This window comes from Nicotiana tabacum, chromosome 11 (assembly GCF_000715075.1).
Source record: "Nicotiana tabacum cultivar K326 chromosome 11, ASM71507v2, whole genome shotgun sequence".
Lineage (NCBI taxonomy): Eukaryota > Viridiplantae > Streptophyta > Magnoliopsida > Solanales > Solanaceae > Nicotiana > Nicotiana tabacum.
In genome coordinates, this window is record NC_134090.1 from 64,833,958 (window position 1) to 64,860,537 (window position 26,580).

Below are 26,580 nucleotides of genomic sequence, written 5' to 3' on the forward strand. Positions count from 1 at the left end.
AATTAAAGGACAATCGAAACGGGATTTGTTTATTTATTTCAAAGTCGTCACTTGGGAGATTTAGGGTGTCCCAAGTCACCGGTTTAATCCCGAATCGAGGAAAGGAATGACTCTGTTTAACAGTCCGCGAACCAGAAATCCGGATAAGGAATTCTGTTAACCCGGGAGAAGGTGTTAGGCATTCCCGAGTTCCGTGGTTCTAGCACAGTCTCTCAACTGTCATATTCGGTTGGATTATCTGATTTAATACATGTTGAACCTATGTGCGAATTTTAACTTTTAACCGCTTTTATCATTATTATTATTTTTATCAAGAATTGCAACATCATGGAAATACATCTCGAACCACGTCACATCAATGCACTCGTGGTTGTTGGCACATTTCAACTCTGTTGAGATTGTGATTTGGGTCACATAAATGTGCACCCGAGTTTAAGAAGATAACATTATTAAATACGCGCCTAAAGACTAACGCGTTATTATTTTGAGAAAAAGCCGTAAAGTTCATTCTGCGACCTGTCTCGAAATCTAAGCAATCGAAATAAGTATTTGTTGAGAGCCCCGCAATTTGTGTATTCTTGTTTGTCGAGGCTTGTCTCATTCATTATTTTTTAAAGGAATTTGCAACGTCATGGACATGCATCTCGAACCACGTCACAATCAATGCACCCGTGGTTAGTGACACATTTCGACTTCGTTGAGATTTGGATTTGGGTCACATAAATGCGCACCCGAGTTTAAGAAGATAACATTATTAAATATGCGCCTAAAGCGACTAGCGTCTCATTATTTTGGGTAGGGCCGTGAAATTTGCTAAACGGCCCATCCCGGAATCTAAGTATTTAATACATACATTTAACGAGGGCCCCGCCATTTATATGTTTATCCAGCGAGGCTCATCTCATTTATTTTAAAAGGACAATCCTAAAGTGACTACTTTTCTATTAAGTTCGTCTCTAAAATAAAAGAAACTCTCAATTAATTACATGCTGAAAAAGACGTAGCTTATTAGTTATTAGTTTATGGCTAATGCAAATGGCACATTGCAATCGAGTTTGTACAAAGAGAGATTGCTTTCGTTCTATATTCTATTATTTAATAACACTAGAACATGAGATTGACACACAATAATATCAAAACAAATTAACTATTCTTTGATTAATTTAAACTAACATTATTAGATGAAGGAGTTATTATACATATGCAACCCCATTACTCATTAATCAGTCAACTACATTTTTATACAAAGAAAGGAAAATTCTATTCAAACACAAATCTAAACAGGAGGGATTCAACAGGAACAAAGCCTGGTCAATATTTCATTTCGTTTCAAGCTAAGAGTGTACAAATGTGTACCTGGAAATGGCAGTACAAGAAGAAAAGAAGGAGGAGTCAGCAACAGTAATAATATAGCAACGCAACAGTAACCCAACAGCAGTAATTCGAACCAGATTCAAGGACCAGAAAACTTTGAAGAAAACTAAACAAGCTCAATGGAACAAACCCAAAAGTTTGTAAAAAAAAACTAAACAACAAACAACCCACGCGTGTATTAAATCCGAAACTAAACTCGTTTCTCACTTTGTTTTTGTTTTCTCTTTTTCAACTCTCCAACACTCTTGAGATTTTCAGAATGTCTTCCCCTTCCAAGAATCTTCTCTAAAAAAAAAACCTCTCCTAAAAATGTCCTCTCAAAATCCTCCCCCTTTTCTATGTCCAAATGACTCTATTTATAACCAACACTCTTATCTTGAACCACTAACCCGAAATATTCCCCTAATGGCATGCCTTGCCCCCTACTACTTAATATTTTTCTTATTTAATTCCCTTGTCCCTCATGCCTACATATTTTATTCCACACTACATTAAACAATTATATCACCTCCCCACTAACTTATGTCTTGTCCCCCACCAGGTATTATTTTAATATTGTTAATGCCTAGTGGACAGAGCACTCAGATTAAATAATTGTTCAAATTTACAATTCCAAAAATACCCCTCCGACCTTACTGAAATTACCATTTTACCCCTGAAAGTACTGCAATTTACCAATCTACCCCCATCAGCTATAACCAATTCACCTAATCAATTCCAACCAAAATACAGCAAATATAACCAATTTCTAAACAAATTCAATCAACAAATCCCATGAACACAGATTGAATCATACAACATCAGATTAATGGGAATAAATTAACCATATTGGGAACCAATCCTGGTTAACTTAGACAAAAAATGAATGAGCAAGGAGACAACAATATTAACAACAAAAGTGAACTGAAACAACATGAGTCACAATTAACCGAATCGAAATGCAAACTGAAATCATATGATGAACAACAAAGAGCAAGAAACCAAACAATACACAAAACGAAATTATCCGAACCAATAACAATAATAAACACTTATGGGAATAGCCACAGTTTTGTACAAGACTGATTGAACTTCCTAACTTGAAATATGCAACGATACAAAGAAGAAGAAAAATCAGAATAAACCAAACATTTAATTTTACCCGGAACGAGAATTGAGTAGAAGATGAACGAAAGCTAATAACAACATAAAATAGATCGGAATCCTACCATATTAAAGGGATTGGGTTCGAATGGCAACCTCGACGCACTGCAACTCGACGACCTCGATTGTGTATGAACTGTTTCGACAACCCCGACCAAAGCTCGAACAAACGAGATGGTTGGGTCTCGTTTTTTGGACTGGAGGCGACGGAAAAAGGTGAAGCAGTAATGATGGGGTTTGTTTGGAATCAGATGCTCGACGAGGCAGCAGCAACGCAGCAGAAGCGGATGCTGGACTAAGGTTTGTGGGCGGAGCTGCTGTTCATTTGGACGGAGGAGATGAAACGAACCCTACGTCCATGGCTCGAGCTTGATGAAGCAAGAGGCTGGGTGATGGTGGCCTTTTGCAGACGAAGCAGAAGGCGAGGTGCTAGGGTGCTGGTCGTCGAGGAAGGCAGCCATGGGAGCTCGAGCTCAACGACGAAGAAGAAAGCAGTTTGCTTGGCTTTTGGTTTGGAGTTGCTGTGCATGGTTATGGGCTTTTCGTTCATGGATGCTTGCTTGGTGGAGCAGCTGGTCATGAGGAGGAAGATAATGGTGGTGGTTTGGTGTCGTCCATGGCTGGACGTAGTAGAAGGCAACTATGGAGGCGGCGAACATGGAGCTCGACGAAGAAGGCGGCCATGGGAGCTCGAGCTCCATGACGAAGATGAAGCAGCGGCAGTAGGTGGCTGCTTCAGGTGGTCGTTTGGTTGTGAGGTGTGAGTGTGTGTGTGTGTGTTTTGGAGTTTTGGAGATGGTGAAGGAGAAGAGGCAGCCATGGTTGGGAGCTTGGAAGCTTGGAGAAGATGGAGAGAAAGAGAGGGGGGCAGATGGGTTTAGTTTTAGGGTTAGGAAAAAATGAAATGAAGATAGGAGGGGTTAGTTCATTTGGGGTTATGGGGCGGACCGGGTCGGGTCGACCCGGTGGATCTTTGGGTTGGATAAGGGGTTATTTAGATTGAAGAAGAGGCCCAATTCCGATTTTTCTTTATTTTTTGCTCTCTTTTCTTTTACTTTCTAATTAATAAAACTAAAATTCTAAATTAAGTTATAAACTAAATTAACTTATCAAAAATACTAACTAATTCCTAGCAACATTTATCATACATAATTAAACACCAATTAAAACAAAATTGCACAATTTGACATTGAATGCTAAAAATGCTAACGATGCATATTTTTTGTAATTTTCATTCTTGTAAAGCAAACTTAATTACACCTAATTGTAGAATTAAATCCTAAATGCAAATGTGACATATTTTTGTAATAGGGGTTCACTGGAAGATCTGTGTAATGGAGCAGGTGGGGGTGCCACAGAAACAAGTGTAATTGGCGGGGGAGGGTACAGGACTTGTTTGGGTGGTGGAGCTTGAGAAGTATGGGAAGTAGTGCCTTCGCATTGTTGGTAGAGGGGAAGGCTGGAGATGAGTTCACAGTGGGAGGTTCCTGAGGTTGGGCTGATGGTGGGATATAAGAAGGATTGGCGGGATAAACCGATGGTGGATGCCCCTTCGCCCAAGCTTGGTACATTTCAGCCATCTGCTGTTTCAGCTTATACATTTCCTCCCTCATTGCATTAACGTCCATTTCTTCTATCTCTTTCGATGGATCGACAATACTGGTTTCCGGTTCCTGGTCGACCATATTCAGCCTGTCTTTTGATTGGGTGTTGTAGGAGTGAGTTGCCAGAATGCCAGTCAACTAACCACCTGCCTGGACTTAATATATCAAACAAACAACCTTGTTAGCGATTAGGCTTTAACAGATTGGCAATCGCACATTGGGCATAAATGCACCTAAACAGTTAACCGTCTCTATTATGTATTTGATCGGTTGCATGCGTCATCCTAGCCTTTTCTTTCTTTTAATTGCAAACATCCCCTTTTCTTTTCTTTTCTTTCCTTTCATTCTGGTCTCTATTCTCTCTTTGTTTTTACTCTCTTTTATTTTCTCTTTTTCTTTCTTGTTTTTCCGCTCTTTCCTTTTCTTTACTCCCTTGTTTTTCCTCTTATTTCTCCCCCCCCCCTTTTCTTTCTTTTCTTTCTTTCGCTTTTTTGGTTATGGTCGAATCCTATAGAGATTGCCTACGTATCATAACCCCGCATGAATCAGACCGAGCGTAGTTCTGGTGGATAAGTGTAAAATAAAGTAAAAACATTTGGGATTTTTCAATTTTTATATAAAAACGCTATTACAAAGACTGAAACTAACAGACTCAAAAGAAACTAATAGATTCGAGATACAGACTCAAAAACAAACAACCCGCATGTCTAATAATAGAAATACAGACTCCAAAACAACTGGCAGACTTTAACGGAAAGAAAACACAGACTCAAGAAATCACGAATACATCAATGCCTCAACTGTCCCTGGGACCCGTGGGGCAGCATTCGGCCTTGCTGTGGGCCGACTTGTTAAATCCTCCTGAAGGTGGTAGAGATCTTCCATTACCCGGCGAACAAAAATCATCATAGTGGCAAAGAACATGGATCTCGTCATATCCTCACAGCTACTGCACTTCATTGCGATATAGTTGGCAACCCTTTTGACTCGCTCTCTTATGACGCCCTTCTCTTGCAACAAACGCCCAATTTGTTTGGTTCTGGCTTCCAAAGTTTGTTTGGCTACCTGGTTCTTCTCTTGGAGTTGTTGCAAGTCCCTTTCTAGCCGTGCCATTAAGGCGTAACAATGTTCTCTTTCAGCCTTAAAATTTTTGGCTTATTTAGACATTTCCCCCTCGAGGTTGCCGACTGCCTTTTCCCAACCTGTGACCCCTCTTTCATATCTTTCTTTCATCTGTTGAATGAAAGTTTCATGCCCCTCGGCGCTTTTGGCCAACCTTGCCCGTGCTTTTGCTAGTTCAGACTCAGCTTTCTGCAGGTCTTCGTAGTCACGTACCTTTTGAGTGAGGTTGTAAATGAGCCTCTCATCTTTCCTGCTTCGGCCTGGGTTCTCGGCTTCAATTTTCAACTGTCGAACTTGAGCTCTGAGGGCCTCGTTTTCTCGCACCAATCTTCTCCTTTCACCTTCGGCCTCTTATGCCTGCAAATCATTGTTGAAGGTGACATTTCTCAATTCTTCTCGCAGACCATGGATGATGGCCTTATATTCCTTCTCCTTCTCCCCCCAAGCTAACCTCTCTTGAATTTTATCATCAAAGGCTTGAACATGAGGCCTTTTGCCGGGTCTCTCGGGCTTTGTCTCGTTGTTTACATAAGGAATTTCCTCAAACCAAGCAGCATAATTTGGATCTACTTCCCCCTTGGCGATGCCTGGTACCTGGGTGCCGTTTTTGAGATATCAGCAGCTATTCCAATCCTGCTAAACTACAGCCTCAGGCAATGCGGCTTCTGGATGCAACTATATGACCTGGATACTTAGATCTTCATCTTCAGGCACAATCTGATACCTCCACAATTGCCTCAAGACCCTCTACGGTGCATATTGCTGAATACTCCTTACGCCCATTATCCTCAGGTATCCTTTGGTAGCAGTCATATAGATGGCTTCTATCCTCGGGAGCCATCCTATAGTCCACTCAACCTGACCTGTGTCGAGAGCTTTCAAATGAGAAACCCATGCTTCAAATCCTTCTGGTGTGTTGTAATCTTTTATCCTCTCCTCGTAACTAATGATGAAGTTGTTTGGGCTCGAACTATAACTCATGAATCTGGGATGATGGCGAAGATGCTCGATCAACCACATTTGCAGAATGATACTGCAACCCTTAAAAAACTGAGCCCCTGCTTTGCATACAGTCAATGCGCGATAGATATCTTCTAACACCAATGGGGCAAGTGTATGATCTTCCTTGGTAGTGAGGATTTGTGCAATTCTAGCCATACGAATGTCCACCGTTCCTTTCTCATTTGGAAAAACCATGATCCCCAAGAATGCCACAATAAATACGAACCGACGATGAATTTGCCAAAGGCCCTTGTTTTGTTTATTGCTCAGGCCCTTTTCATGCGTTTCAAAACTAGAGGAATGCCCGAATCTGAAGTATAAGAAATGGGAAGCACAACACCCGTTGCTCACCCATTCCTTATTTGTCTATTTACTAATATTCAAGAGGTCAAAGAACTTGTGCACCGATGGAGCCCTTGGAAATATGAGTTTTTGCTTCCTCAAGTCCCGCCCGAATTCAATGTACCCGGCTATTTCCTCCAAAGTAGGGGTGATCTCGAAATCTGAGAAATGAAAGACATTGTGGACAAGATCCCAGAATGTTACCAAAGCTTTGACCAGATCTTCCCGTGGTTTGATTTCAAAGATGTCTATAAGAGCCCCCAAGTGTTTTTTCACCCATTTCTGACCATCTTCGTCTAGATCATTCCACCACATACGCAAGTGTAGCCAAGCCTGTTCCCTGACCACTTCTGGCGGTTCTTGGATGGTACTCATTGTTCCTGGAGGATTAAGGTTAGGGTTTGACTTGAGTTGACCCTTTTGTAAACAGTTTTTCGAAGAAGAAAAGGAATAGAACAAATAAAAGAAGAAAAGAACCATAATCTCTTCCCATGTATGCCCGCTTTGGCCAAATGGTTGTTTTCGCAAATGCGGCCCCTTCCCAATTTCACGCGAATTTTGAGGCCGGGGGAATTATTTTATGACCCCTCACAAACTTGTCCATTCTTTTACGAAAATAGCCTTTTGACAACTAAAAAATACTCTGAGGCTACCTTGGCAAAAACTGTTTAAGACATAGCCGAGGCTGGATCAGCTTATTTTGACCGAAATCAAGATTGCATTCATTCGACCACCGACTCTCTTTTTTCTTGTTTTTCTTTTTCTCTTATTTTCAAAAAATAAGGCCGAACCTTATGTAGGTTGCATATGTATCCCACATCCGGTGAGAATCAGACCTTCGTAGTTCGGTCAGTTTTGACACATTTGAAAGAACATAGTGTTTGACTCTTTTAAAAATAACGCCTTTTTGAAAATTTTTTGGGCAGAGTTTTAGGACGTTTTTCAAATACCGGAATGTTTTAGAACCGAGTCTTATTTCCTTCCCTATATCATTCTTGGTTTTCCTCTCTTCCTTTTTTTGCTTTATTTTCCCTAGCCGGTCAGTATGCAAGCCAAAACAAATAAATGTTCACATAGCACATAGGATTCATCAGGATGGTCTGTTATTTCAGGCACACCTGTCCTAGACGGACTCAACCCTTGTGTTGAGTCCCCTAAGTCAAATGCACATGATGCAAACAAACTTTCCTACTAGGGATCCGGGATGGAGCTATGTTTTTCTAGGTTTAAATCTTGGGGTTTTGGTCTAGACTTGGGGTACCCGAGAAGACAACTGGGGTCGAGGAGGGGGCAACGTACCGGGAGCACTGAAGTTTACCCGGCCTTGTCGCTTGCCCAGCCTCGTTCTATTTGGTATAATTTCTACAGAAAAAGCGGGTCATGCGAACGTGTGCACCATTTCCAGAAGACTCAGAGGGGTGGCGTAAGAAGACAGTTATATACAATTCAAACAATATCAAAGCGGTAAATGACAATTAGCATTAAGTCTGCAAAATACAGTAATATCAACAATAAACCAAACAAAAAGCGCATTAATAAGCTTGAATTCTTGAACCCTGAACCAGAGATTCTAGGTTCGGTCCCCAGCAGAGTCGCCAGAGCTGTCACACCTCCTTTTTACCTACACCCCGTAAAGGGCATAAATTCAAGGAAGTTTTTTCAATTAAAGGACAATCGAAACGGAATCGTTTTTAAAAAATCAGAGTCGCCACTTGGGAGGTTTATGGTATCCTAAGTCACCAGTTAAAATCCCGAATCGAGGAAGTTGACTCTGTTCTATAGCCTGGGAACACAGAAATCCGGGTAAGGAATTCTGTTAACCCGGGAGAAGGTGTTAGGCATTCCCGAGTTCCGTGGTTCTAGCACGGTCGCTTTGATCATACTTGGCTTATTAAAATTGTTTAATTACTGACTTTAGATCCTATGTGGATTTACCCTTTACCACTTTTAAACCACTTGATTACTCGTAGTTAAAGAATTGAGTTACGCGTACGTATACTCTTTCCCTTTGGCGCGTCAAAAATCATGTCACGTGAACGTGTCCACATTTAATAACACTTTATTATTATATATAAAAAGATTTGGCCAAAGTTGCGCGTATCTAAAGCAAACTATAAACACTTGTCATTTTGTATGATTAAATGGTATACGATGCACCTCGGATTATATGAGCTAATTTAATTAATACCCTATGAAAACCCATTTTTATTATTAAGAATGTTTGTTCGAAGTTGCGCGAACGCATACTCCGAATTGGTTTTTAGAATTGTAATCATGTCACGCGAACGTGTACACAATCACAATTGTATTTTAACGACCCTAAAGGTTTCTCCACGAATATTTATTATTTTACATCTACATTGTGAAATCAACACATGAGCTATTAGTTTACTAAATGTCTAACTATGGCTTGTCTCATATCAATTTGGCGGAATCGAGTTAATTAAGCACTAATGGAATTCGAACCCTTACTATCGCATGAGTAACTTAATCCGAGCTCGTTCGACTACAAGGCTGTCACCAAAATGACACTCATTCAATCAGTAAGCGAGCCCAAATAAGACAAGCCCAAATTACAAAACACAACAGAAGTCCGAACTGAAATTTATAGCACGCCGAATGCATGGGGCCAACGTTAAAGGCCCAATTGCAAGCTCCAACGTAGATCATACCCAGGAACCCAGCATTGTACATACTTTATTGAATATCAATCAGCTAAAACAATGTTGAGTAGTAACTAAACCAACTTCTTTTTTTTTCTTAATTATTCAAACATAGAGCAACTAGACTCATAATTTCAATCATGTCTGCACCTCAGGCCCACATCTTCCTTTGGCTCACAAAGCCATCTCGCAAGAAAATGAACTTTGGGCCCAACGAGCCCAAGTCAGATTTCAAGGTAATCTGCTAGAAGCTTTAAGACTCGATATCGAATCTCCTCAGCAGCGAACAATGTATGTCTAATAAACAGGCCTCAATTTGCAAGTGTATAGCTGAACTAAAGAAAACTGGACAGCATGCATTCAAGCCAACAACACTGGTCTCAACAGACCCAAAACAGACCTAAAAGACACTTGATACCACTAAAATTCTTTGCGATAATTCTCTACTGCTCCTACACATGATCAAGACCCTTCAACATTCAAGTTAAGCGAGTGAAAGGGAAACCTTTATACAACACCATAAAGAATCTAAAAGGTACGACAATAAACTAAATAACTTATGTGAACCTAGTAGGAACATGAAGACAACATATAATAAACATCACAACTGGTAAGGTAATAGGGAAAGGGCAGCGATCAATTTCTTCAACTCGAACTACATAATTCAAGCACAATTGCCATACAAAGCTTCATTTCCGTTCAAGGTTTGAAGGAAATACCTGGAAATTGAAAAGCAAAACAGAGAATTGAGGAATCAGTAATGGACTCAGTAGCAGGAACAGGAATCAGCAACAAAATCAGCCCAGAAATGATTGAGAAAAAACCACTTTAGCCCAGTTTGCACTCACAGTGATATCATACACAACTCAGAACCAAAATCTACCCAATAGTGAACCAAAAACTTGTATACCAAACATATTCAGCTCCTTTAAAACTTCAATTGCTCAGACTTGTCACAGAATCAGTACCACAAGAATTTCCAAAAGATTTTCAATGGAACAATACTTTTTGTATTTTTTAGCCGTTTCTGATTTCTTTGATCTTTCAGCCCTTTTCTCTCTAAGGTGTAAAAAATTGTCTTGAATGAGAAGAAAGCTTTCTTTTTAAAAGCTGAGGGTCTGCTGTGTGCCTTCCAAGGCAAGGCAGTCAGATTTTTTTTTCAAAATACCCTCATAGGGCATCTTTTAAAACTGATTTTTGGACAGTTGTCCATTCCCTTTAGATATTTTCAATTTACAGCCTGTTTTCCCTAACCATTTTGGGCAGCTATCCATTTAGGAAGCTTTCCATCAGTTATTAAAGATTCTTTAAGTTTAAACAATCTCCAAATTACTCCCTAAAGTTCACCATTATTCACTTACCCCCTTAAATTCAGAATGCTCACAATCTCAATAACAACAAACAAACGGGCTGACACTTTTAAACAAATTGAAATCCAAAACAACTATTGAAATTAAGAGAAACTAGCTTGAATACCCTTCACACATAAACATGAATTCAGAAAATGTTCTTGAAACAAGAATTAATGCGAACGATGAACTACTTAACTCAGTTCCAAAATTAATTCACAAAATGTGAAATGAAACCCAACGGAAAAAAGAAAATCTCGTGAATTGAAACCAAATTAACTCAAACCTTACGAAGCCGATTGTCATCGACAACTACGCAAAAAAGCTAACTAACAAACTTGCAATCAGAACATAATGCAATTAATCAAGAGACGAAAATTCTGGAAAGCTGTAAAACAAACAACCAAGCAAACAAACAGAAGAGATCAACAGAAACCAATCGATGCAAAGGGAAATTATCCCAAACTTGCTTCGGCAAGAACCGCATGAACTCGAACAACCTTGGAGGAGACAGTGAACCTTTGACGGTCATTAATCGGTTGTCCTTAACAAAAGACAAACGATTAATGACAATATTAGGTTCACTTGACCTTGCTAAGCTAGAAAGGAACACAAAGAGAAACTTGGCTATCCATCCTTCTGCTTTACCACTGACGAACCATTTTGAAACAAAACAAACACGTATTTGAGGCAGGAAGGAGATGAGGGGTTGCATGGTGTGATTTTGGGTGGATCTAGGAATTTTAGGGTTTCCCGTGCTAACCTCAGATCTGAGATTCGAGGCGGTGGAAAGGGATTCGAGAAGAACTGTTTGGAGATTTGGGATGGGGAGGTGGAAAGGAGTTCATGGTGTTAATTTGGTGGCGATTGGACGCCGGCGCCGCCACCGGACGGTGGGAAATTCTGGGGCGGCTACTAGGGTTTGGGGGCAGGGTTCTGAAGTTGGGGATGTTGGGACGATGAACTGGGGGGGGGTGCATATTCGGACATATATATACTCCCCCAGCTTTAGTTTTGAGCCGTTCGATCAAGTGAGGATCAACGACTCAGATTGGCACTGGTCGAAACGGTGTCGTTTCGCCTGAAAGGGGAATCCAAACCGGGTATAGGCGGGTTTGGGCCAGAATTGGGCGGGTACGAGGGGGCAATTGGGCTGAAGGGGGGTTTACATAAATGGCCCAAATCAAATTTTCCTTTGTTTTTTTGAATCTTTTCTTCTTTTTTTCAATTTCCAAATTTCTTTTCTTTCCAAAATTAGAAATAAATCCTAAATTAATTATTAAAACTAATATTATCCTATCAAATTAAACTAATTAACCTCTAAAAATAATTACCATACTAATTAAATACCAACTTAAAGAAAGCTAACAAAATTCGAGAAATTAAAATTAAAATGCAAAAATGAACTATTTTTTTGTGATTTTCTAGTTTTATAAACACTAAATTACTAATTATTTCAAACATGCAAAAATTAAATCCTAAATACAAATGCAGCATATTTTGTATTTTTCATTAATTAACAAATGAAATGCACATACAAAAAATGCAAATAATTAACAGCAAATGCCACAAAATCCACAAAATTGCAAATAATGAAACGAAACTACTTTGTTTTGAATTTATGGGAGTATTTCATGTAGGGCAAAAATCACGTGCTCACAAAAATAAATTAAATTTAAGAGTTAGACTAAGTATTGCATAATGCAACAACGAACTAACATGGTTTAAAAGGTTGAAAGAATAATACTTATTTTAGTTTGAGATGAAGCATTATTTTTGATTTGTGAAGAGCAATGATATACAATAAATAATGTTACATATCTCGAATCTCATTAAGTCAATAATAAAAATATGTAATAATAAAAGTCCTCTGAGCAACATAGTGAAATGTTAAAAATAAAAAGAAATTTCTCATGTAGAAAGTTTTCAATAATTAAAATAAAATAGAAAAAAATATCGTTAATAGACGTAATATAAAATAAAAAAATATTAAAACATTAGATAAAAAAGTAAATGAGGAAAACTAATCAAAACATCATAGTATAAAAAATATACAAAATAGGGCATAGAAATTTTAAAAATAAAATAAAATAGGAAATACAAAATTATTATTTATATATTAAATATTCGAAAAATAACAATATAAGAAACAAAAAAATTTAAAAAGTAGGAGAAATAAAAATGTATATCGATATATAAAATGGAGTAGTGGACAAAGATACTAACCCATTAATAAAGCTTTTATATCTATGTAATAATACGAAATAGCCGATAATGTAATAAATTAAAATAACAAATAGAAAAGCTAATTAAACTATATAATTAGTTTCCTTTAATTTTATTATTTTTTTGTTGGTTACACTGCATTAAAGATACAAAATAATAGTTGAAATTTTATTAAAATAATATGATTAATATTTTTTTAGTGTTATTCGCGCATCGCACGGGTTCTAATACTAGTTTTTATTTTAATAGGTAGCTTGTGTAGTTAATTATGTTAAAATACAAAATTACAACTTGTTTGATAGAAAAAGGGCCAATTTTTTATATTTTATTTACTATGTGAAAGAGAACAATTGTATCTTTCATTATTTTCCTACTTCTTAGAAGAGGGAATAGCAGAGAGTTCTCCGTCAACATGCCTGCTTATGACGAGGACAGTCTGATCATTTGATGTGCTATTTGCTTTAAATTGTCTATTATGTCTTTATTGTTGTTAAATATTCGGATTAGATGTAGTAGGTCATTTTCTACCTATGTTGTGGCAATCACCGCTACCGAGTTTGAAGAACAATTTTCTCTCTCCTCAATTTTTGACGCATAGTTCTTCGCCGCTCAAGCTTCTTCTACCAAAGTAAATCCTTTTGATTTGCTTTGTTTCCTCTCTGTTTTTCTTTGGGTTTTGTTACTTTCTTCTCTTTGATTTTCGCACATTGTTTTGCCAAAATTTAAATTTTGACTTCTACTGAGATTCTCAAAAAAAATTAATCGAAGGTTACATCTGTTACTAGATTTCCTTGAATAACAGAGTGATTTGGTCATCTCCTTGCAACACTGGTAACATCGTCATCCGCCAACTGTACTTTTGCTCTGTCAGGGTAATTGCATGGGTTTAAAAAGTTTTTCCCCAGCTATGTTGTAGCTGGTACTTTGATATTGGTTCGGGCTTACAAAATGGTAAAATATTACAGCACAATCGAAAAAAATAAGCTGCCCGAGAGAATATTACGCAAGAATAATATTTTAAGAAATTATACTTTCATTATTTTGGCATTCAGATTGCGATTAAGTATGACTCTGTACTTTTTTCAACGCTTTAGAGATGCCAATAAAAAATTGTAATAAAGCAACATTATTTAAAAGTGTCAAAGGCATGTCCTAGATCATTCAAAAAGTGTTCTTAGTTGAAAAAGGTAATGTTCATTGTGTTAGCTTTAGAGATACTTAAATTTACACACAATATTAATTTGCACATGCCAATATCCTTTGGAATTGTTACTACTCGAAACTGAGAACTTGACAAAATTTCGCCTTAGAATAGAATGAAGTTTGGGTTAAAGCTTGTTGTCATGTGTTTAAGGATGTATTGATCCCTGTAGTATAGAACTTTGTATCTTGGTAGCTTGCCCTCTGCAGTTTTCCTTCTTGAATACCTTTCCACATCCTATATAATGGAGACGAGGACATAAACTTAAATTTTTCTTACTTGAAGAACGATAGTAACTGAGAGTAGAGTGGACCATTGGACATGCCTGCTTACCCACTTCAATGTCATCTTGTAGTTTGTTTAATTGCAGATATACATACTTATAGTTATAGGAACCTAATATGAATAAATCTTGCAGTTCTTATTTAGCTAAATTATTGTTTTTTTTTTCATATATTCCAGAACCTATTGGTCATGAAATAAGCACTCTATTTGATGGTTCATTTTTATCTTGATTAAAACTTATTCTCTTTGTTATTGGTTTGGGTTTAGTAGGTACCAATAACATATAATCCTTTGCATGGTATAAAACTCAAGCTCATTGGTTTTAAAAGTTCTTTTTAGGTATTTTGTTGTGATTCTATAGCTGGGTTTCTATGAAACACAGAGCATAAAGATCAAAATAATTTGTCCATCTTCACGACTTCGGTGACGTTCTTCACTACTCCATTTTGCTCTTTCAAGGTAAGCGCATAGTTAAAAAAGTTAGTGTGCTGATCTATCGTGTTGGGTCTTTTATTACGGCTCTATTGTTTGAAGGTTTATAAGTTTGACTTCACTGAGCTTCAATAAACTGATAATCAGACTGTAATCTTTAATGTATAACCTGTAAATTATAGGGCTTTGATTTTTTTCGTTCTTTGTCTCAACGTAAAGATTTGGATAGTTTGAGTTGTTTAGTTTTCCTTTCTGGTTGGGTATAAATAAGAGTGTATGAATTGCCCAAATTAAAATAAACACTCAGGACCAAACTACTATTTCTGATTACTATCTTAAAGGTATGAAATGTTGAGTACTTTAATATATGTCAGTTAGTAGCCATGTTGTTGGAACGTTAAAACTTTGCTCATATTTAACTTATGTCTCCTTCTTGCTCATTGATATATTCCATATGTCTTACTTCTGCACTTTTATCATTGGTAGAGATAATATTTTCTATTTTACACAATCAACACCTTTGAAATCATTTACTCTATCAAGACCTGCTATTCATCTATTAGTCGAGCAAGATTCTCAAAGCTTGCAGTAATTACTTCCTGAAATTACTGGTTGAGTTTATTGTCTGGATAATGACCGTGTATGTATTCAGTTACATGTTTAACCTGCATCTTTAGAGTTGCTTAGTTATTATACATAATTATTATCTTTATATGTTGCCGAAGCTGGACTGACTCAATAAATTTCTTGAGCACATGTGGCCTTATCTGGACAACATACTCTCCATTTCTTAACAGTGTTTTGAATTTCCTTCTCATAGTATCTTAGGTAGCTAGCTTGTGTAAATTATTTTGTATAATTAGGTTTTTTGCATGACTGCAAAAAGTATTGTGCAGTTATTATTGTAGGGCAAAATTTTGAAACATCCAATTTGGGTTCCTTACCTACTTTCCAAGCTTAGTGGTTCTTAGTGGCCATAATAACTAAAGTTAGTTGGTGTTTTTATTTTCAGATACTGTTTCGGCTTGCTAGACATTAAACTATAGCATAAGATACAGAAGATGTTATTTCTTACCCGCATTCTTTCCATTTGTATTGTAAAAAAAATTAGATGACAATTGTTAAATGACCTTGATGTTTTCATTTGGCAAGTAAATTTTCTGCTTAAGAAGACATATCAGTTATGTAGGATACTTTATAGTTGCTCCATTTGTTAGTTGAAGCTCATACTCATATAAAACCGTCAAGGAGTTCACACTCAAACTAGTTGTTGTTGTTGTTGTTTAGACACATAAGAAGAGTTTTTGATAAATCACTTGATTAGTGCAAGTTATGGATGAATTTGACTGCATTGAAAAGGTCCAGTTAGTAAAGCTTATTCCTTTGACACAAAGATACAAACTCGCCAACTAAAAGGTTTTGTACAAATAAGAAGGAATGACGAAAGGCGAAACAAAGGAGTTAAAAGCATAATTTTCCAGTAAACTAAGAGACCTAACTAAGAGTCCTCTAATTTTAACTTGATTTAGGCAAAAAAGTCTTTGAATATGTTGACTGACGTACTTATGGATAGTCTTCTCATATTGATAGAGTTTTCCTGTTAGTATGTGTTCTCTATACGACGAGTTCTTTGCGAGATACAATTACATGCTTTTCTTGAGAAGAAATGACTTACATCTGGAAATATTAATAGAGGTGGCATGTACTAGCCTTCTTGAGATATAGTTTTACCAATTTCATTAAAGTTATCAAATGTAAATTAGTATGCTCCTTCGCTCATTATCAATACTTGTATTTGCATACGTTATGCTATTCATTTACTAATATTTTAATAAAGTTTCAATTGATTCTACTTCAGCAATACTGTTACCAACTCATTTTTGAAATAATAATGATCATAAACATTTTCATGGATACTCCTTTTAACTCTGTGCAGATCAACTAGGCTCGCACATTTTGGATGCAGGGTCTGTCCTTTTTGATGATTTAGTTCACAACGCGCTCAGCTCGATCTACTTTTTGACGAACTTATATGATATTGAAAACTAAAATTTAAAAGTCAAAGGATAAAGAACTTTATGCACTTTGCTTTTGGGTCCTTGCAGATATTGTCACTGTATATTTATTTACAGTAGTAGTATTTTTTATATTTCTCTTTAGTACTTAAAAAAATCATGACAAAGAATTTGAAAAATTAGTGAAACCTCTCATAAGAGAGTCAAAATATTACGGTGAGAATCAGAAGTAACATAGTGTAATGAAATAATATAGATTGTTTATGTTGGGGCCGTGCTATCCCTACTAGTAGTACATACAATAATTACACTGAGCTTTATCCAAGTAGTTCAAATATATCCGTCATCTGTCCAAGGTATGACATTAACATTTTGGAGAAATTACATGCCACCTCACCAATCTCAATCTATTTTACACGTCTTTGTTTCTTCTTACTAGCACTAATTCGCCCATCGAAAGAAAGGAAAAGAGCAAATTATTTCACTAGGACTAGTATAGGACTACACAACTACTGTATCAAATTATGAAAGGAAATGAATTAACTTTTTCCTTTGTTTAAACTTAAACCCTTGACATTGGCTTAGAAACCAAGAATCAAAGGCTTAAATATAGGGTACAAAATAGAAATTTAACAACCACATATAACACTGCAAAAACCTTTTAACACACGTTGTGAGAGGGCTGCGTTGCTGGAGAATGACGAAAGCAATGGAAACTGAGACTCAAGAGGTGGTGACGCCGGGACAAGTATTGGGTAAAGCGTCACAGTTGAAAGCCGGTAAAGGAGCTTACGTTTCAACCGAACACGACACCGTTTACGCCTCTCTCACCGGTTTCCGTTCTCTCATACCTCCGCCTTCTGACTCTCTTGACCAGGTTTTCTTCTGAATCCTAGCAGACTAATCTATAATTATGTGGTTTTCATCACTTTCTGTTGACGATGTTTTCCTCTATTTTGTCAATATTTAATCATCAGAGACCAACAGTGGAAGTTACTGGTCATAAGGCCCATGGAGCTGTTCCTCAGCCCGGTTCAATTGTTTTTGCTAGAGTGAGTTTTCTTGGTTATGGGTAGTTTTCATGAATATTCTGCTCTAACGTTTTAGTATTACCGAATTTGAATAGCTAATTTTTTTAGTTTGATGACACAGTCATCACTCTCTCTGCTCCAGTATTTGCCTGAGTATAAAACATTAAGAGCTATTTAGAGAGAAACATTGTCTCTTGTCTCTATATGATTAAGTTTATCCAAAAACAGCTAGTTGATAGCTTGCATTGCATAGATAACCCATAAACAAGAATGCTAAAGTATTTAGAGAAGTATTGTTATGGGGGAGCTGAAAATGCAGAGATGGGGCCTGAAAAAGTTGGGGTTTGGAAAAATGGTGAAGAGAGAGGGAGAAGAAGAGGAGGCAGAGGCCATAACTGTGGGAATTAAGGCTAAGGAAGATGAGTAGGTGAAAGCTTAATTGGAGACGTGTCTTTTAATCAGGCTAATTAGTACTTAAGTGTCTCCAAGCCTGGTGTGTTAGTGAATAACGGCAATATTGAGCTAACAACAGAGGGCAAATTGTTCAATTTCGCATAGTTCATGGGCCCTTTGCCCTTTCGTTTTATCATTATTTGATAGTCATTCCCTGGATGAGCTCTCTTTTTAATTAATTATATTCTTTTGACAGGTCACTAAGGTTATGCCTAGAATGGCTTCAGCAGACATAGTGTGTGTTGATTCCAAGTCTGTGCGTGAGAAATTCACCGGCATTATTAGGTTAGTTAAATTGAGTTTCCTTTTTGGTTAAAAATTATGACTACAGGTTTAGGGTGATTCTTGATGAGTGATTTCATCAAAAGTTTGTCTTTTCTTATGTACAAGATGGATGAAGAAATCTGTTGGGGCATAATACAGAGCCCCCTCACTTGACAGAATAGTTGATGTAATGAATATAAGTATTACTTCTGAGTTTTGTGACACAGTTTTTCTTATGCATGTGGTCTTTGTATACTTGTTTGTACTGGTTGCACCCTGAATGTTCTTATTAAAAGAATGGACAATATTGACACAGATCGTCTCATGCTTATGGTTGTTTTGCAATTCAGACAATAACCGTGGCTGAAAAAGGTGTTCGGTGGTTAAGTTTGGTAACTGGTTTTTCATGCTAATTTGTACATATTATAATATTACCAACTACTCCAAATGTCACAAAGTGCAAAATATGATAGATTTGCTGAAAATGCCTGTCAGTCTAGATTTTAATTTGAAACCTCTACCCAATACAATTAGACGGATCGAATTGCACTTTGTTGCATTGAATGCTTTAAAAATAAGCTTTATGAGATGATCATAGGTCATAAAGTTACTGCTATTTTATAGACTACTGTGAAAGTTAAATATATTTTGTTGAAACTGAATAATGTAATTGTTATACTATTCAATTTGGCTGTTTTTCTTACATTTGTATGGAATATTGGGATATACTATCTTTGAATTGATCTTACAATCTGAGTAAAATTGATGTTTAATAAGGTCTTCACATGGATCTTGTGTTAAAAAGAAAGGGGATAAAGACTTCTCCAGCCAAAAAAAAAAAAAAAAGAAGGGGGGGGGGGGGTGTAAAAGAAAATTTGATACTCTAATTAATATGTGGTTCCAGGTTAAATAAAAGAGTTAACTCGTGTGGGAAAAATGTAGTCTAGTGGTTATCGGTGTAAAATTAACATGTAATTTTTGTTTTTGTGGAGCTGTCAAAACGTCTCAACTTCCATCTTGAATTGTGTCACAACGAGCAAAATGTATTTCTTGTTATTACATTTGGAGGTTGGAGGTAATCTTTGGTATGAAGTTGCTCCTTTCCAATAAAAGTCGTCCCATTGGTTTGTCAAGTATCCACCATAAAGCCAGTCTACTGCTTGTAAATCATGATGCTGTAGACCATTAAAACTGATTTCCACTTTAACAACCCTCCTTATTGTTTTTCTTGGTGCTCAAATCTCATATGGGGCTTTCCATCTCCACTTGCTCTATATGCTGAATTGCAGTAATTTCTATTTTCAGATAGCAGTATGTTGATATTGTACTAATAGTATCAGAGCTGAGCCTTAAATTTTAAGCTGTAATTTTTACTTACTGGATTACTAAACAGATTCCCCAGTCTTTATCATGTCGACTTGCTTTATATGCACATTCATTGATACTCTACACTCTACAGTGCTGCAAGATTTGGCACAGAAAATCTAAAACTTCTTTTTGAATCAACAGGCAACAGGATGTGAGAGCGACTGAGATTGACAAAGTCGACATGCATTTGTCCTTCCGCCCGGGTGATATTGTTCGTGCATTGGTGGTAATCTCCTGTTAAACTTTATGACTAATACAAGATTAGAATTTTTGAGCGAATGCAATCCCCAGAAGCCAGCTAAGGCAATTTAAAGAGCGAGTAACATCGTTGGGGGAACTGAAGTAAAAAAGTGCAAACAGGGGGACAGTGTAAGGTTGAATCCCAAATTCAGAAGAAATAAGTGCTATAATGCAGGTTAAAAGTTGCATTTTAGTCCATCTTGAGAATCCATACGAGCCATTGGCCTTTTGTACTTAAAGTTGGCAATATTGGGAATCTTAGTTGTTATATCGTGGAACTTGTTTGTGAAGTTTGTTAACTTGCTCCAGTGTTGAGTATAATTCCTTTATATTCTTTCTTGAAAAGCTATCACTTGGAGATGCACGGGCATATTATCTGTCAACTGCAAAAAATGAGCTGGGTGTTGTATCTGCTGAAAGTGCAGCTGGTAAGGCTTTCTTCATCAACTATCCTGTTTGTTCTTTGTATTTTGATGATCCATATCCTTTCAACTTTGTTGATGCTATTTAGATTTGATTCAGAACATGACTGACTTGTTCTGAATATTGAGTTGAAATAGAAACGTCGCTTGCCAAAGTAATTCCACTTGAAATGATTGTCGTTGAGGATGCTGCGCGGTGATAAATTTATCAAACAGGCATCAACATGAGTAGTTTGGCATGTTAAATATCTAGTAAATGGATCAATTAGAAGTTAACTTTCTTGTGCAAGCAGTTTCTCCAAACGGAGAAAATTTGAATTCCAAACATTATCATATGGAGGGATAGTTGTATAAAGACCTTTGCGTTTGCATCTTGCTAGATGCTAGATGCAGTTTGAGTTGATATCATAGCCTGTTTAGTTGTAGAAGCTACTCTGTATATTTAGGAAAATGTTATTTGTTAAATCATTACATGTTACGGATTGCAGGGTTTAGGTTCCTAAAAGGTGCTTGGTAAATTTTTGCAGGTGGTACCATGGTTCCAATTAGCTGGACAGAAATGCAGTGCCCTCTAACAGGTCAAGTAGAACAGAGAAAGGTGGCCAAGGTTGAAGCTTGAGTTGGCTCAATTCAGATTGTGTTGCTCTTAACTGCAGCCTTCTGCCTTTACCTTTTTGAGGGAAGGAGAGCAATTTGTTTCGTTTAAATTAGAAAACTGATTTCCCCAAGGAATGTAGAATCTACAACACCCCCCCCCCCCCAAAAAAAAAAGGACTAAAAAAAGAGGGGGGTGGGTGCAGGAGGCAACTGTACCATTTTGCTTTTGTATCATAGGTAAAGTTTGATATTAAGTTGATTTAATCCTTTCTAGTTTAGCATCAAATTTTGATAGTTTAGGTAAGAAAAGTTGTCATTTTGTATTGACCACTTTCAGTAGACCATTTTGTATGTGGTACATTTTTGAGAGGTTATTAATTGTGATTGTGATAAGCTTGTTATAAAAACTTATTCCAGGAGGGCCAAAAATAACAAATTGAAAACTTAGTAACTGTCTGTTGACAGTTACTCTTATGTTGGGCAGTTTTATCCGGAGAAAGAAGGAAGCAGTAGGGGAAAATATTCAAGAGAAAAATAAAGAATCCTTGGGAGAGTTCTAGCCTCTCGAATGTCTAGAAATTTCATGTCTGCGTAATCTTAGTAATATGTATTTTGGCTCTTTGTCGCTAGTATTGATTTTAATCATTTTCTATTCAGTCTAGAGGTAGAAGAAGACCTAAGAAGTATTGGGGAGAGGTGATCAGACAGGACATGACGCGACTTAGGATTACTGAGGACATGGCCCTTGATAGGGAATTATGAAGGTCGAGCATTAAGGTTGTAGGTTAGGGGAGAGTGTGAATATTTCTACAGCACAATAGAGGGAGACTATCCAGTTAGGAGTTAGACTAGGAATGTCATTGGTCGTCTATCGATGCGGGGCTTTACCTTCTAGTTGTACTATACCAGCCATCTATTTCGTAGTTCGTATTTCGTATCCTGTATTTTATATTTCATATCTCTTATATATTGTTGTTATTTTTATTACGCATTTTTATGGTACTAATATATCATCTCCTGTTGCTTTTTGAGCCGAGGGTCTCCTGGAAACAGTCTCTCTACCCTTCGGGGTAGGGGTAAGGTCTGCGTACATATTACCCTCCCCAGACCCCACTTGTGGGATTATACTGGGTCGTTGTTGTTGTTATTGTTGTTGTCTATTCAGTCTAGAATGTTATATGTTGTAATTTAGGAGTTATCGGTGTTGGAGTGGTTATCCTCAGACTTTGTTGAAGTATTTTGTGTTTTCAGTGTATTTCTTCGTGTTATTTTCTATTTGTGCAATAAACTCTATCAATTTGGTATCAGAGCGGTGATGTTCGGGTATAGTAAGGAGTAAAATGGAGGCACGAGTTGAGCAAGTGGAAACTAATTTGACTGGGGTAAGAGAAGATGTTAGAAGGCTGGAAGGATGATTCAAAGAAATGAGAGTCTCTTGCGAGAATTGAAGCACAAGGGAGAACTGTGATTGCAGAAGCATCCCCTTCTCAAACCAGAATTTTGGGAAGCCAAGGAGAAGGAAGTAATGTTAACTTGGCTGGAGAAAAAGATGGGAAGAAATTTCGGAAACTATAGCTACCAGTTTTCGAAGGAGAGGATCTTATGAGATGGATTTGTAGAGTGGAACGATACTTTGCAGTGAATGAAGTTTCTGAAGCAGAAAGATTGCAGGCAACCGGTGTTTGTTTAGAAGGAAAAGCTTTAAATTGGTATTATTGGTTAGAGTCTAGACAACCAGTTCCAACTTGGGAAGACTTCAAAAGAGAGCTGCTAAACCGATTTCATCATTCGCAGAAGAGCAACCAGTATGTTGTCTTAATGAGGCTAAAGCAGAACACCACTGTTGCAGCGTTTCGTGAAGAATTTGAGAAGGTGACAGGTTCTATGAGGGAGGAATTTGATGGATTGTTATCTGGAGTGTTTTTGAATGGTCTTAAAGAGGAAATGCGAGCAGAAGTGATTTTTTTTGCGGGCTCAAATATTGAGGGAGATAATGGAGATAGCTCAAAAGATAGAGAATCACAATTCTATTTTGGAGCAAGTTCAAGTGTTTAAATCTGAACCAAATACATGAAGTTCGAGCAACAAACAAGTTGGGTTTATACCCAATTACTCTCAGGTCACAAACGTACTTGAAGCACGTGATTCAAGAGTCAGAGCAGCAGGACGCAACATTGATTCGCAATTGCATGCTTCAGCAAAGCCAACTGGCTTCAGCGTGTCTTCTGCAGCAAAATCCGAGGGACGATTCAGAAGGCTGTCCGATTCATAAATTGCCCGAAAAAAAGAGTTAGGGTTATGTTTTAGATGTGACAAAAAATTTGGCCATAACCATCGTTGCAAGAATTAGCAATTTAACCTCTTGATTGTTTCAGAGGCACCTAATACCGAGGAAGAGGAAACAGAAGAATTCTTTAAGGTCGCCGGAGAGGCCGCAAATGAAGGAGAACAAAAGGCTACTATGATGGTGTTGAATATGAATTCGGTTGTGGGCCTTACTGGAGAAAGAACATGGAAACTTGTGGGAAAAATTCATGGGCATGACGTGATAGTTTTGGTAGACAGTGGAGCTACCCATAATTTTGTATCTTCCAAGCTTGCTCGTCATCTGCAATTACCTATTGAAAAGACAAATAAATTTGAAGTAACAGTTGGTAATGATCAACAAGTTAGCGGGAATGAAGTATGCAAAGGGTTGAGGTTAGACGTGCAGGGAGTAAAAATTCACCAACAATATTTTTTTTTTGAATTAATTGGAACTGATGTAGTATTAGGGATGGAATGGTTAGCCACTTTGGGTGAGATGAGGGTAAACTGGAAACTTCTTACCATGAACAAGTTGATCATGGTAAGAATGAAAAATCAGGTTGATCGACATCGCAGGGAAGTAACTTTTGAGGTTGGAGAAACAGTGTATCTCAAACTTCGGCCATACAAACTACGTTCTCTGGCTAAGAAGATTAATGAAAAACTCAGTCCCCGTTTTTATGGCCTTCAAAGATTGATCCCGTAGCTTATCGGTTGGAGTTATCTGTTGGAGCACACATTCACTCAGTGTTTCATGTTTCACAATTAAGATAATGCTTGCAACCAACTACACCTACTCAAGACCTACCTCCATTTCTTATAATAGAATTGGAGCTTCAAGTTGAACCTGAAGCAGTGAGGCAAATTAGAAAGCTACTTAATGATAAATGAGAGGTGTTAATCAAGTGGAAGAACCTGCCTGAATTTGAGAACACTTGGGAGGACTATGTGTAAACATAAACTTTAATTGCATGCCAGGATTTTGAACATGATAATTTTACATATAATCGTCATAGAAAACATACCTGAAGCGGAATCCATTATCTTGAAACGGAAGCATTAATTGAAATTGGTTTCTCGCCCCTTGCCTTAGCTTTCGTTACCACCGACTTTAGTGATGGAAGAGAGAATAAACTACGGTAACCCTAATGGGTGGGGAGAGGACCAATTTATAGAGGTTCTTATTTAATCCGGTACGTCCATCAAGTAACCAATCGGACGGATGAGATTTGCTCATTAATTAAATATTAATTATGGGCCTAATCTTATTGGGCCACCAATAAATTAACGTAAGAAAATCTTACATTCTCCCACTTGGCTCAATAACTACATAATATTAATATTTAATATAGGAACATTAGTTGCGCATAAACAAATCTCTTCTATAATGTCCATCATAAATACCATAATACGATAAACTACTAAATGTGAGTTATGCCGGTTATATATAATTTATCTACATACTCTCTTCCATATACTACAACCTTAGAAACTCATCGTACCGGTCCATAAGCTATAAAATATTATGGTCCACAATAATATCTCATTGAGACTTATCCTGCAACATCTCAAAACAATAATGTGTACACCATTATGAGAAACAGGAAATCACTAATGTATATCAGAAACATATAAATGAGCTCAGAGTGTCAAAACATTATAAATACAGCCAAAACCCATTCTATGTACATGTTCTTTAAATATCTTTGGCTGTAAACCTTTCGTTAACGGATCTGCAATCATGAGATCAGTTCTAATATGTTCAAGTGACACTCTTTGTTTCTGAACTTCCTCCTTGACGGTAAAGTACTTTAATTCCATATGTTTGGCACCTTTGGAGTACTTATCTTTCTGCTGCAGAATTATCACAGTAAATTTTCAGTGGCGTGGTAATAGTGTCGACAACCCCAAGTCCTGAAATAAAGTTTTACAGCCATAATGCATGAATTGTGGCCTCAAAACATGCCACAAATTCTGCTTTCATCGTGGATGCAACAATGAAAGACTGTTTGGCACTCTTCCACGATATTGCTCTTTCAGCTAATTGGAATAAATAACCTAACATGAATTTTCTAGTGTCAATACATCAGTGAAATCTGAATCCGAGTATCCAACAACTTCCAAATGCTTGGACCTCCTATACATGAGCATGTAATCCTTCGTTCCTTTTAGGTACATCAAAACTTTCTTTGCAGCTTTCCAATGATAAATTCCTGGGTTACTCTAATATCTTCCCAACATTCCGACCGCAAAACTAATATTCGGTCTTGTGCAAGTCTGAGCATACATCAAACTACCAATAATAGAAGAGTAAGGAATTGATTCCATTTCTTTTCGCTCTACATCATTATTAGGGCATTGCATGAGACTAAATTTGTCCCCTTTTTGAATTGGAACAGTTCCAGCCGAACAATTGTTCATACTAAATCTCTCTATAATTCTTTCGATATAGCCTTTCTAAGACAATCCCAATAATCCTTGTGATCTATCACGGAGTATTTCTATTCCTATCACATATGATGCCTCATCCATATCTTTCATTTCAAAATTCTTAGAAAGAAAATCTTTAGTCTCACGCAATATGCCTAAATCATTAGCAACAAGTAGAATATCATCAACATATAGGATTAAAAATATAAACTTGCTCCCACTGATCTTTTGGTATATACACCGATCAACGGTATTTTTCACAAATCCAAAAGATGTTATGGTATCATTAAACTTTATATACCATTGTCGTGAAGCTTGTTTAAGTCCATATATTGATTTCTTCAGTTTACAGACCATTTGACCTTTTCCTTTAGATTCGAAACCCTCTGGTTGGTCCATATAAACTTCCTCCTCGAGATCTCCATTAAGAAAGACAGTTTTCACATCCATTTGGTGTAACTCTAAATCATAATGAGCCACCAAAGCCATAATAATTCTTAACGAGTCTTTCTTTGAGACCGGTGAAAAGGACTCTTTATAATCAATGCCTCCTTTCTGAGTATAACCCTTGGCAACAAGTCTGGCTTTGTATCTCTCAATATTGCCATTTGAATCACGCTTGGTCTTAAAGATCCATTTACACCCGATTCTTTTAGAACTTTCTGGCAATTCAACGAGATCCAAACTTTATTGTATTCCATGGATTTTAA

The 26,580-nt window shown here is 37.1% G+C and overlaps 1 protein-coding gene across 1 annotated transcript; it reads left to right on the plus strand.

Annotated features, from left to right (window-relative positions):
- The first annotated feature begins 17,329 nt into the window (after nucleotides 1-17,329).
- On the plus strand, nucleotides 17,330-21,569 carry LOC107807207 (uncharacterized). The gene is made up of 6 exons (XM_016631544.2): nucleotides 17,330-17,635; nucleotides 17,736-17,810; nucleotides 18,439-18,527; nucleotides 20,016-20,100; nucleotides 20,461-20,542; nucleotides 21,064-21,569. Exons 1-6 carry the CDS (start codon nucleotides 17,456-17,458, stop codon nucleotides 21,153-21,155), a joined length of 603 nt encoding a protein of 200 aa, XP_016487030.1. The 5' UTR covers nucleotides 17,330-17,455; the 3' UTR covers nucleotides 21,156-21,569.
- Nucleotides 21,570-26,580: the final 5,011 nt, after the last annotated feature.

Bases quoted from the DNA above. Each gene is read 5' to 3' on its own strand.
- LOC107807207 (XM_016631544.2), top strand. From the start codon at position 17,456: ATGACGAAAGCAATGGAAACTGAGACTCAAGAGGTGGTGACGCCGGGA. The intron at 17,636-17,735 runs GTTTTCTTCTGA...TTTAATCATCAG, and splicing joins CTTCTGACTCTCTTGACCAG to AGACCAACAGTGGAAGTTAC. The intron at 18,528-20,015 runs GTTAGTTAAATT...TTGAATCAACAG, and splicing joins AAATTCACCGGCATTATTAG to GCAACAGGATGTGAGAGCGA.